Here is a 14,141-nt window from a genome sequence, read left to right as displayed (position 1 = left end):
GAAGAAGGGTGGAAAAACAAAGGTCGAGGTCACTCATGTACCACGATTGCTCCCTCCGACATTCATATACCCAAGGTGTGGCCTTTCCTCATTATAGCTACCCTTGTACCATGGCATGTGGCTTGGAGACTTCCCTTTGTCCCCGCTCTATTCCATCACTATTTCACATGACACCTGCCATTTGAAGGGTGTACCTTGGACCTGTCATTCCCTTAAAGGTTGAAACAACCTAATAGGGTCCTTCATTGACCACTCCTACCCAGGAAAGTAACACTAAAACATGTTCAAAGCCCCAAATTTGGAAGGGAAGCCCACTATGAAGTTTCCACTTGTGCCCTTGATTAGCAAGCTTACTTACTCAATTACATTAATGAATCATTGTATTGGAAGGTGAGGAGACGCATTGGATCTTATACAGGATTGCAGGTGGATTTTCATCTTGAACTTGGCCTCCATATATGAGATCCAAGCCCTCCAGAGGATCACAATGGCATTTGTAGGGTGAGCGTTGAGAGCCATGGGCCTCCATTCATGCAGAGCATTGATAGCCACATGATGGGCTTCTTCAGCACCGCTTCTTCAGCACCACCATTTGTTTGCTCGTGCCCCAATTATTCAAGGATGATGATGCACTTGGACCACGTTGCCCCAACTGGCTACACATTGCACCCGACACTTGGCAGTTGTTCCAAGGCCCAAAAGAGGTTATGTCTTTCCTAGGGAGACATGGGAGGGCTTGTGTCATCTTCTAGCCCTCATTGATGGAGCATCGACTTGATCTTGAGCCACTTGGAGACGCATGAGACCCATTTGGAGCCTGAAGCCGAAATAGGGGTTTGCAAATGTTTTGCAGCATATGGAAGGTATCCCCCTCTTCATCATGATATTTTATGTCCTCTCGCACATTTTTAGCACGAGGCCTCAACACTGCCCTTCTAGGCCTCCACGCATGCATGACGTCAGCCTTGTGCGGAATTAAGAGGGAAATTCGATTTCATTTTCGAGCTATCATGGTTGGCTTGTATCCATTTGTGGGTTACTTAACATCTTAGGCATGTAAAAGGGCTTCGTCTTTCATAATTTGAACTCATAACTCTTGTATAAATAAGAGAGACCTAGTCTCATCCTATCATCACACTTGGGATTTTCGATACCTCATTAGAAATATTCGGACCTGTAATTTGTGGATGGTTTTTGGAGATTTTGGATGAGCTTTGATGTTTGGATAATTTCGCTATCTTCTTAGAGCTTCTATTTGGCATTGTTATGGCTGGAGATGTTCTCCATTATCTTGTAAGTGCTCTTGAGCCTTTATTAATGAATTTCTGATTTTGTTAATGTTTAATGCATAGAATATTGTCTCGTGGTTATTAATGTGCCCTAATTGATGAAATATTGTCTAAAATTTGTAACTATTGGGGAACTTTACATGTATTACTCATAGATAGTGAATGAATGAATGTTCCTAGGGGATTTATTGCATTTGCATCCTTGAAAATCCATTGACAAGTGTCATCAAAGTTGTTGATCTAAAGATGATCTAAGGTTGTCATTGATGTCAACCCAAGCAGCACCAAGGGCTACCCTGATCTTGCAACAGAATTTTGACTTGACAACTTACTCTATTTTGAGTCAAGGATCTTCTAGATAGATTCTACTCGTCGAGATGTTTCCGTTGATATATGGCACGCCAAGTAATTCTTTTCAATTTGAGAGATGAATATGTTTGAAGTTAGTAACCCCAGTTAGTGGGCTAAAACCCTATGGGGTTGTAGCATGGCACTAATAATTGGTTTTGGTCATTGAATAGTCATTAATTAATAATTTTTTAAGCTCCTAAAATCCCTCCAACATTCTCTATAGAAGCCCCACTCAACTCCATAAAAAGAAATCTCATATATCCTCCAAATGAAGTGATCGTGGAATTTTCGCTATAACTTCATTTTTGCGAAGTCTTAGATTCCGAAATTAAAACCCATTTGATTCGCAATCCTGATGAATGTTGTGACCGAATTTTAGATCTTGGTTCGCTATATTTTCGGAGATATGATCTGTGGAAGTTAGGGTTTTTGCAGGCTGCCGAATTTCATCTCAAAGAAGTGACTTTGGGAAAATCGTCATAACTCTCTCTCAGAGAAGAGGATTGGAATTCTGTAAGAGGTGGTGGGCAGTGCATAGACTGTAGTTGTCTGTGTATCAATTTCAGAGCCGAAGGAGGAAACAATGACACGTGGTACGTCATACAAGTTCACTCTACTGAACTAGTCCATAATTAGGTCATTGTGAGAGATTGGGCATAACTTTGTCTTGAAGAGTCCAAATCGGGTCAGACCTGTGGCATTGGAAAGAAGACTCAGAGGGCTTCTATAAGACTGAAGATCACATGTTGGGGATCTGAAATCGCAGAGATACATCAAATTAAATATCGTGCTCCTAGAAGGCAAGAAAAACTAGATCAAGTGTTGTCAAGGGGTGCAAAGGACCAGACTTTCTAGTGTAGCAAAATGATGCAGCAGAGGTAAGCTACAGGTAAGTATCTTTTGTATATGCATGTTCATTTCTTAATTGCATTAGGTTCTTTGTATTCTAATTTGTTGTTTTTGTTTAGCACTAACATATGCTCTGCAGGATGAGGTAAGTTTTGCTATTATCATGTCATGGGTATTTCCTTGAAGACTTTTTGCAGGTATTATATATTCATCAAGAGAAGACTCAATGCATAATCTAATGTTCTGAAGAGTGAGAAAGGGTAGCATGACAAGAGCAGCAATCAAGGTGCAGAATAGCAGCAAGAAGTTCACCATATGAAGTCTTCAAGTGGGAAGCACTGCATACAATCATTGTAAAAGTATCATTGTACAGAGTCATTATAAAAGCATCATTGTAAAAGTTGTGCAAGTGTCTATCTGCCAAGAGTTGAAGAGGCAGTGTTGGGAGGTCTAGGATCATCATTAGGTGGTTGTGTCATAGTTGGGGTTATGGTCTAGTGTATCTTCTTCTTCTACATCATTCTATATCATTGTAAAGTGGACCATTTTCCCTAGTATGGGAGTCCATTCTTCTTTTATTTTTCTATAGGGTGGTAGGGTGGTGCTAGGCTGGTGCATGAAGTCACCAACAGGTTCAAGCCTGTGAAAACTTCAGGGTGGTAGGGTGAGTTGTAGCTCATTGGGTGTTGGGGCATCCGTTCAGTTGACCACTGAAGAATCTCGGACGTTGGAGCGTCCATCCAGTGGGAGCTGGAGAAGAATGCTTTTCTAGAATTCTAGGAAGTTGTTGCTTTCATTTCAGTTGGGGCTGAATATTAAAGAATTTATTAGAAAAGCGTTCGGTGGTTTTTGACCCAGAGGGGGTTTTCCACCTAAAATCTTTGAGCCTCCCGTGTTCTTTTATTAACTGTTATTACTGCATAAACGTTAATAATAATTGAAGATTAACTAATGCTATGAAAAGATTTAAAAGTGCTAATTGCTAAGGAATATTGATTCACCCCCCCTCTCAGTGTTTTCCAACAAAAGTACAAATATCTATAGGTGTCATGTAGTTGCTTCCATTGAGGGTAGCAAAGTTGCTTCCTTTAGGTCTCCTTAAAAGAGCGATTTGCCAAAATTGAGATCATCATTGACTTCATAGCCTCCCAATGGTTAGGCATTGATCCTAAATGCTTGTTGATCACCTTTAACTTGAAAATCATCTCTCTTTTCACCTTTATCTCTTGTCCCTTTAAGGATAAGGAGGACTCTCTAGGGATCCTCAAGTTTTGGTGGAATTCCCATGGTGGAATTTTTGGAAATTTGATGCCCTAGCCATTGCATCAAGAGGGAACCCTAGAAGTTAATCCTTCAACTTGGGAATTCTTTGAAGGCATGTGCTTTAGGAATTATTGAAGTAAATCTTACATTTCCTTTTCTCTAGTCTACCTAGACCTTAGATGCACTCATATCTCGTCATATATCTCAACCCAAGGTCTCGTGTAGCCATCTTTCAAAGGGGTTTTCGTGGAAGGTCTTACCAGCTTCTCCCAAAGCTCCTACTTTTGTTGAACCCTCCATTGAATGAGCCACCTTCCCTCACTTCAAACCTATCATATATATACATCTATCATAAGTAAGTATCAATGAGACTCCTCCTGTCGGTGAAAATCCGAGAAGAGTAGGGAACTTAGGTTATGGTGATAGTGGGCCTTTGTCGAAAGTTTTGTTGTGCCCTCTAGATTTTTGCCTATTCACAAATCCTGCTAGTTTGCGTAGCAACAAGACCCATTCTCCCTTTTGGGAGAATGTCCATTCGTGTTGTAGATATATCAACACTCCCTCTCAACTAGAGGGATAATCTCCACGAGCCCCAGCTTGTCTCTGAAGTACACAAACTTGTCTCCTAGCAACGACTTTGTCAGAAGTTAGAAAATCAGTGGAGATGTACTCAAGCCTTATTGCTCTCCTCTACACAATGTCACGGATGTAGTGGTACTTAATTTCAATATACTTTGACATGTCATGGAACACGAGATTCTCTGAAAGATTCACGCAACTTTGATTATCGTAGTATATCACCATCAGTTCTAACTCTTGGGAAAACAATCCTGCAAACATCTTCTGGAGCCATACGCTTCGGTACATGCCTCATTGGCTGCAATGTACTCCGCTTCAACATTTTTGAGTGCAATCGACCTCTGCTTCCTTCTCATCCACGATATCATAGTGGATCGCAAACTAAAGCACACTCCTAAGGTACTCTTCCTATTCTCAACACTTCCTACGCAATCAACGTATGTATATCCTTGAAGTTGTACATCCTTGTTTACAACATACTTCAAGCCATAGTTCAATGCACCACACAAATATCTCAAGATGTGCTTTGTTGCAATCCAATGCCCATATCCCAGTTCTACCTGGAATTGGCTCAAGGTGTTCACAAAAAGGTAGATATCCAACCTGGTATCAACCAAGTACATCAACACACCAATCAGTCACCAGTACATAGATGGATCTACCAATCTGGAGTCGAAGCTTCTTAACTTCTTCAAGTTACTCCCTATGTTGTTGATTTTCTAGTGCAATTAGGGTTAGCACAATATTTCTGAAATTTTGATAATTACTTTTGATATAGATCTTCATTTAACTTGTTCTAACATATCATTCAGCAATTATACTTTAGAAATTCAACAATAAAGAACAGTGGAACAATAGAGATCAAAATGCACAAAAGAGAGACAAGATTTACCCTGGGAAAACCCACTACGAGGAGGAACCCAACAATCTTTTCAATACAGAAATTCTTCTTGTTCAATGAGAGGCACACCTAGACCTATGGTCAAACCTGGTCTTCTCCTCCAATTCGAGTCACCCAAACTAATCCTACACTTTGCTCTTGATCCTGCACTTCTAGAATTTTGAACCTCCTGCAATACCAGTTGCCCCAAAATTTAAGCCCTGCAATAGTTTCCTTAGTAACTAACCCAGCAAATTTTGGCCCCCCCACAACAGTTGCCCCAAAAACTGTGAATCACGGAGAGAGATTCCTTGACATGTGTGAGTTGCTAGAGAGAGATAGAAGAGAGAAAATTTCGCATTCTTCTTCATCCTACTTTCTCCTTCTAAACCTTCGCTCACTTGCCCAGAAACTGTCTTGAGAGAGGAATGTGGATTCCCAAATGAGGAGCTCAAGCTCCCTTTATATAGTAGTCTGTCTAGGGTGAATGGACATGTCTCTTGCCCAGGGCTGACTTGAATTGGAGGGACGCCGACTTGTCACTTTTGGAGCCAAAAATTTCATTTTAAAAATTCAAATTTACATCTTTTAAAGGTCGGAATGGGACTTTGACTCAAGCATTTATAAATATGCTCTACAATGATAAATATAACCATAAGTACATTATGAAGACCAGCCATAGTTACAAATTCAACACTCCCTCTTAACTAGGGAGCTATTCATAATCACCATTATAGGTTTTCTCAAATTGAACAAATTTCTCTAAAGAAAAGGTTATCCATTATTACCAGCATCATCATCTATCATCAGCATCTGCTAGCAGCCATATCCGAGGCGGTACCAAACCCATGGAAATGTCATCAGCATATCAAGACTCACTCTTCTAGAGTGATCGGTCCTCGAATCCTATGGCCACCATCTAAGCCAAAAATGTTGACCCCTCAACTAGCAAGCACTCACTCACCCTTCTTCTGGGCCAAGACCTCACTCAACCCCTTCTTGGTTGGTGATTGTGTCTAGATGTCGAACCGAATCTCACTCCACCCTACCCGGTGTGAGATCAGGGTTTCGGACATCACTCCACCCTACCCGGTGTGTGAAAAGGGTCTAGATGTTGAAGGACCTCACTCCACCATGCCTGGTTTATGATCAAGGTCTAGGACCTCACTCCATTTCTGGTGTGTGATTAGGGTCCTCCTCCAAGAGACACTCACTCAACACTGCTTGTTGAGCCTCTAGGTCTCTTGGAACCATTCTCCCTTTCGAGAGAATGTCCATCCACGTTGCAGACAAATCAGCACTCCCTCTAAATGAGAGGGGTGATATCCACAAGCCCCAACTTGTCTCTGAAGTACATGAACTTGTCCCTTGACAACGGCTTTGTCGAAACATCAATTGTCTGCTCATCGGTGAGATGTACTCAAGCCTTATTGCTCTCCTCTGCACCATGTCACGGATAAAGTGGTACTTGATCTCAATATTCTTCAACTTGTAAGGGAACACGGGATTCTCTCAAAAGCTTCAAACAACTTTGATTATCGCAATGTATCATCATCAGTGCCAACTCTTGGCCGAACAATCCTACAAACAACTTTTGAAGCCATACTGCTTTGGTACAAGCCTCATTGGTTGCGATGTACTCTACTTCAACAATGTTGAGTGCAATCAACCTCTGCTTCCTGCTTATCCACTATATCATAGAGGATCTGAAATTGAAGCATACTCCTGAGGTAATCTTCCTGTCTTTAGCATTCCTGCCTAATCAACGTTTGTATATCCTAAAGTTGTACATTCTTGTTTGCAACATACCTCAAGCCATAGTTCATTGTACCACACAAATATCTCAAGATATGATTTGCTATAATCCAATGCTCATGTCTCAGTTCTACCTAGAACGGGATCAAGATGTTCATAGAAAAGAAAATGGTTGACCTGGTGTTAACAAAATACATCAACATACCAATCATCCACCAGTACATAGATGGATCTACCAATCTGGAGTCAAAGCCTCTGAACTTCTTTAAGTTAGTCACCATGGGAGTCGCCATGGATTTGCAACCCATCATGCTGAATCTCTAAAGCATCTTTAACACATACTTTTCAGGACCAAGGAAGACTTCACCAGGTTTCTGCCATACTTCTACTCCCAAGTAATAGTGCATCAACACAAGATCCTTCATGTCGAAATCAGAAGCCAACTGCTTCTTGCACTGAATGATAAGAGGCTCGGCACTTGTCAGAAACAAGTCATCTACATATAATAGTAAGATCACAGGTGCATTCTTCACAACCTTAAAGTAAAGGTTTGGATCGGCTTCGCTCTTGGTAAATCCCAGTCTCATCAGATAATTGTCGATACGAGCATACCAAGCTCTTGGAGCTTGCTTGAGTCCATACAAGGCCTTTTTCAACCTGCAAACATGAGACTCCTTTCCATATACCTCAAATCCTTGATGTTGCTCTATGTACACCTCTTCCTCAATCACACCATTGAGCAAAGCAGTCTTCACATCCATCTGGTGCAAATTTCATCCCAACGCAGCAGCAAGAGAAATGATGGATCTAATGGAGGCGTACCTGGCAACTAGAGAAAAAGTCTCATCATAGTCATCTCCTTCTTTCTAGGAGAATCTTCTAGCCACGAACCTTGCCTTGTATTTGTCAATACTACCATCTGCAACATGCTTTATCTTGTAAATCCACTTGCAAGTCACCACGGACTTCCCTTCAAGCCTAGGCACAATTTCTCAAACATCATTCTTCATATTGATTGGTACTCATTCATTGCTTGCTTCCACACCTGCTGACTGGCTGATTCTTCATATGTGGAAAATTCTTCATTAATGAGTTTTCTCATGAGGACTGCAGAGCTGGACAACCTCTTAGGTTTCTTCACTTCTATAGATGTGTTATCAGGAGCTGCATGCCCTTCCGCCTTTTCAATGTGGATCTAGGCCATGCTGGTCTCTTCTTGATCTCTGGAACTATGACTGGTTTTGTTGGATCTTGAGGCCCTTCTGGCCTTCCAGTACATTCTGTAGAACTCGAATTGTTGTTGTTTTCCTATGTTTTTCTATCGATTTCAGATCTGCAGCCACAGCACAGCAAGCAAAAATACAAAGAACACCCTCTTACCAAAGGCTTATACCAAGAATAATTTATAGATTCGGCAAATACATTAATTTTTCACTCATTTGGGCTATTTATATGCTGTTTATATTCAATTTTGACTTAATCATATTTCTGGTCTATGTTTATTTTTTACATAATTTACATTTCCATATCAGTAAAACAGTAAATAATTAACTCCTTACTTCACCCAAGACCTCATACAAAGCACTAGTCAATCATTTGTTGGGTGAAATAGTCTCATATAGGGAATCCTCCCATAGCCATTCTAGAAGGAGTTGGTCTTAAAGAGTGGGGAATCTAGCTAAGGTGACAGTTGGCAATTGTTTTGTGTGTGCCATCTTAGCAGCTTCCAAGGAACTTGCCAAAGCCTGCTAGTTGTGTGGTAACAGGCATCAGTATCTAGTGTTTGTCTCTAGTTTTTGTTGTCTTTGGGTTTGTTGCCTTGTCACTAGTTGGCATCATGCTAAAAAATTGTCATCTAAGGTTTTCTAGATGACAAAAGTGTCTGGAAATTTTAGACAATGGTGTCCTATCTGCATCAGCTTTTGTTTTTTCTGTTCATGAGAAAAAACAAAGAAATATTTGTTTCTATCAAGGTGTCATCGAAAACTGCAAGAGATAATTTGCATGGCTGACTTTTCAAGTCAGCTCACTGACTCATAGTCAAACCCTATAAGCGAAGGAGAGAGAAACACTGCAATAAATATTAATGTGTATAAAATTTGATTCAATGTCAAGGTTTTAATTCATTAAGTATAATTCATTCTATCAAGTATAGAGTATTAATTCATTTTATCAACTAATTGGAATAAGAATAGCCAATGCCGAAAACTTCAAAAGACAGAAAAACAACATGTACAAAATAAATATTTAAAGGAAACTAAGAAAACATCACTGAAAAACTATGATTTGAACAAAAAGATCACTATGAAATTGTTGCTTCTCCTAAGCGATAAATAAATTTACATAACCATCACACTCGATTTCAAGTTTTATGCTTCTCAAATTCTAGAAATCTTGAAATTTGTACATTTCTATCATCAAACATCTAAAACCTAAGATTATTGTGGCATGTCAGACATATGATAATTTGCAAGATGAAAAACACCTATGTATATCCTCTCGAGCACCAGTTGACATTTGACCATGATAAAGCCCAACCTCAATGCCTGCTTGTTGTAGAGACTTTGATACCTGATAACATGGTCATAAACATTAGAAATCAAAGACAAGGCAACATCAAACATGAAAACGCAAACAAGCACAACTCAAACTAAAATAACAAAGGTGGATGTTTTGTTATGGTGAACCTAGTCATTCTGTGAAAGATCGTAACCTAGAAATTGTGGATGTTGTTATTTTGAGGAAGACTATAGGAAACAAAAGTTTGTTTTTCCTTAATCAAGGAAAAAAGAGGCATTCTATAAATATGTCCTAGAGCAACAAGATAGCTATCACAAAAAAGTTAAAGCATATAAATTCCTTGCTACACAAAAGACTGAAAAGGTGTCAACATATTTATGGCATATATATCAAAGTGCCAGACACACATGTCACACAAAAGGAATGCATTGCCATGTTAGATGACAACAAATATCAAGGACAGAGTTACAACAGGAAATAGATAAAGAAAATGTCTCTACAAAGATGCCCAAGTGAAAAATTAAAAAAGAACATGATTTGTTCTATGTACCAGCCTAATCAAGACCTTCCTTTTAGTGACACAAATTGCACAACAACACTTCAATGTGGAATTCTATGAAGATACACATTTAGTGAAAAACACAAAAAAAAAAACAAGCACAACAAGTATTAAAGAAGACGGTCACTAAAGATTTATCATTATAGCAACCAAATGTTGATGTTGACAGCTCAGGTATGTGCTTCCGCATAAGCTAGGTGTCAGGCATGCAGAAGATCTTCAAAAGCATCTTTAGGTACTTGCTCACGTTGAGTAAATGACTTTTATGATTTCTTTCCTAAGATTAAATTAGCAAAAGCATTAATTAATTAATGTTGGCTATTAAGCTAAGGTTTCTATTGAAAAATGAATTTAATCATTTTTTTGAATTAGATCTAATCTCTATTGTTGATCTAAGAGGATTAGGATTTAATCCTAGGCATCCATCACTATGGAGATTGACGGTTAGGAATTTGGCTTAATGAAAATTATAAAAGAAGCCTAAGGGAGAGACGAAGACACATCCATTCATGGGAGAGCAATTTTCTTAAGCAAGCAAGAGACTCCAGACTTGAGAGAGGTGAAAAGTGTGCAACAATAGGATTCGTGTGAGCATTGGTTTGCAAGTTGAGCACACAAGAGGAAGGCCAAGACTCATACGTGGAGAGAGGTCAAGGGTGTGCCATGTGGAGGAGGCTGAAACTGTTGAGAGTGAGTTCCAGCAAACAGGCCAAGAGGGTTGATGTCAAGCTTGGTAGGAGGTCAAGTCACTACAAGGGTGCTGAAATTGTGAAGCATAGCCAACACACGTGCAAGCGAATTTCTAAAAGGGGTGAGTTACCAGGTTCAAATATAGTATTTTTTGTGTATTCTCCATTTCCTTGTTAAAGGAGGCCCCAATTTTCCTGAGTAATAGAAAAGAGAAGGAGAATTTGCTGGGAAAATTAATGATGTGTTTTATGACTGGTTTCCTAGTAAATTTCCATTGCAAATTATTTAATTTAAATGCCAGTGTATGAAAATTTAATTTGTTGGGATAATTTCTGGCTATAAAATAAATTGTTGAGAATAATAAAGTAGATCTAGTACTGAAAAATTAATATGCTAGCAGAGCACTAAAACTCCGAGGATAATGTGAGAATTGTTGCAATAGAGTTGAGATTTGAAGACTAGTTGCAGGTGCATCCAACTACAATTCTTGGAAGAAGAGTATAATATTGATGTTGATGGAGAATGGGATCCAGGAGCTTGCAAATCAGCAACTCGCCCCTTCTACCGATGCTGCACAATTGGCCATCCATAACCAAAAGAATGTGAAAGCCAAAAGAATCGTTTTGGATGGGGTGAAAGATCATGTGATCCCTCATCTTTCCAGAAAGAAATCAGCCAAGAAAATGTGTGAGGATCTAAGTAAGTTGTACCAAAGTGACAATCACAACAAACAAACGTTGTTGAGGGAAAAGCTCAAAAGCACCAAGATGTCCAAGTCAAATATTGTAGCATCTTATGTCACTAGGATTACACAAGTTCGTGATGAGTTAATTATAGTTGGGAGGCTTGGTCAGATGGGGAGCTTTTGAGGATGCCCCTGAATGGCTTACGAGGCTAGGGGCTCCCTTCATTGAGGCTATTGTGGCACGAGAGAAGCTCCCATACTAGTAGAGGTTGTCGAATAACTTCATCTAGGAGGAGATTCAAGAGGAGTCTTTCAATGGTGGCGAGCAGAAACGTGATAATGAGAACCTTTCCCTTACGAGTCAGGAAAAGGAAGGCAAGGGGAAGCCCAAGAAGAATGTGAGTTGGGTAGCTACTTCACAAGATGGGAAAAGGAAGTACGTAAGAAAAGTTAAGTACTTTACATGTCACAAGTTTTCCCACTATGCAGGTCAACGATTGAGCAAGAAGAAGGGCAAGGGGAAGGCACAGATAGCAGCTTCAACAAATTCACAGATCAATGAGTCTGCCACTAGGTTCGAGGAGTTCCCACTAATGTCTTGTCTTTTTGGCACCATAGCCAAGGGTGCATGGTTCGTGGATAGTGGTGCTTCTCGTCACATGACAAGATCACGAGATTTGTTCACCAACATTTCAAAGGGAGCCTTAGAGCTACATGTGGAGCTTAGCAACAATGCTGGGTGTGTAGTAGAGGTGGTTGGGACTATCCAATTTTAGCTAGATTCAAGACAGCCCTTCGAGGTGACGGAGGTATTATATGTACAAGAGTTGACCAAGAACCTTCTAGCAGTCTCAACCATGGAGGACAAGGGGTACAAAGCTTTCTTTTGAGATGGAAAAGTACTTTCCAAGCCGCGATCTTCCAGTTAGAGGACAGGTCGAATGATTGGGAGGAGAGAAGGGAAGTTGTACTTGTCGAGGGGTCAACTTGCACATCCCTGGGTTCATAAAAATGATAGTTTGTGCGAGTTATGGCACAGGAGGATGGGCCACTTGCCCCACAAAGCCTTACCTATATTGAGGGAAATGGTCATTAGTCTTCCAGAGTTCAATGTAGAGCAGTACGGTGTGTGCAAGGGTTGCACGCTTGGAAAATATGCCAAGATGACCTTTCCTAGCAGTGACAGCAAGTGCAAGGGCATATTAGATCTTATACATTCAGATGTGTGTGGTCCCATGTCACTCTTTTCTTTGAGTGGTTACAACTATTATGTGATATTCATTGATGACTTCTCCAGGAGGACGTGCATCTACTTCATGAAGACCAACAATGAGGCCATCAGTTCGTTTCGAGAGTTTAGAGCTCTTGTGGAGAACTAAACAAGGAGGAAGCTCAAAGTTTTGAGGTCAGAAAATGGGGGTGAGTATACCACCAATGACTTCAAGAATTTTTTCGAGGTAGGAATCAAGAAGGAACTGATAGTCCCTTACAACCCATACCAAAATGGGGTTGTAGATGTTGAATATTTCTAGCTAAGGTTAGTATTCAGTTCAACAAAGTCAAAGGAAATTAAAATATTATTTTTGAAGTTCAAGTCGACCCCACCATACGAATGGGTTTGACCCTTGGTCAAAAACCTCCTCATTTGACCTCTATATATTGTCCAATTGACCTCCTCCATTTGGCATCAATTCGGATCATTTAATCTTTTGTTTTCTATCCACACATGCAAAGGGGAGAGAGAGTAAAAACTACTGAAGTTGACCAAAAGTTTGACTTGCTTTGACCAGCATTAACTGTGGATTTTCTTTGATGTTTGACTTGCATTGACCGAAACTTTTGTTGTTCTATTTGACCACCTTTTGATTGAGGCAATTGACCAAAATTTTGGGGCGGTTGACCAAAATTTCCGAGGCAATTGTAAGGTCAAAATTCGACCTATTTGACCATATTTGACCGGCTTTTGCAAAAGACTAAGATTCTCTCCCTTTTGACCAGGTTTGTCCTATCAGAGGCGATTAATTATTGAGGATGGAAAAATAATTAATCCCCTCAACTGTCAATTAATTAATTTTTCTAACAATAACAAAAAAATTAAAAAAAAATAAAGTAAAAATTAAATCCTAAGCCAGAAAAATATTTTATAGTCAAAAAATAATTAATTTCTCCAACTGGAAAATCACCTAGAAATTCGTAGGTCATGAAGTCGTCAAATTTTGGAGGCCCCCCACCAAGGCAAAATTGGATATTTTAAGAAAAATTAAACCCTTGGACCTTGGTGTTTTAGTCAAAATGAAATTTTTGAGGAAATTAATCCAAAATAATTAATTTGGTATTTAATAAAAAATGGTTTTAATAAGAAATTCAAAAATTCCTCAAAAATAAATATTTACCATGACATAGATTAAAGTTGATAAAGTATTTATCGACAATCGAAATTATTTTGACGGGGATCAAGTCAACTAACCATTATTTTTCACATGGATGATTTATCTATAAATTAGAAGCCACTTGTTTCTCAAATCACAATGATAGTGTTGATTTGGGGTAGCATCGAATGTGCTCTAGCCACGAAATTTGGTGGAGAGGTTGGGGCACATGAGATCTCCAAGACCCCGAAATGGTTTGGGCAGTTTCTAACCGGTTTGAGAGATATTAAAATAATTAAAATTTTTAATGGAGTTCCTAAATCTAAACTTAGGAAAAATAAAATATTAATGG

The 14,141-nt window shown here is 39.5% G+C and overlaps 1 protein-coding gene across 2 annotated transcripts in view; it reads right to left on the bottom strand.

The window, feature by feature from the left end:
- LOC149158996 (uncharacterized) overlaps positions 1-14,141 on the bottom strand; it is a 427,796-nt gene that overhangs the window by 226,964 nt on the left and 186,691 nt on the right. For both annotated transcript variants that reach the window (XM_089436389.1, XM_089436388.1), the window contains exon 8: positions 9,452-9,537. In XM_089436389.1, coding sequence (XP_089292515.1) covers positions 9,452-9,537 — 86 coding nt within the window. The remainder of the gene's footprint in view (positions 1-9,451; positions 9,538-14,141) is intronic.

This window comes from Pinus tabuliformis, chromosome 5_2 (genome assembly GCF_031772625.1).
Source record: "Pinus tabuliformis cultivar Carrire ecotype Pingquan chromosome 5_2, CPIR1, whole genome shotgun sequence".
In the NCBI taxonomy this organism is placed as follows: Eukaryota; Viridiplantae; Streptophyta; class Pinopsida; order Pinales; family Pinaceae; genus Pinus; species Pinus tabuliformis.
This window is presented reverse-complemented; position numbering and strand designations above follow the sequence as displayed.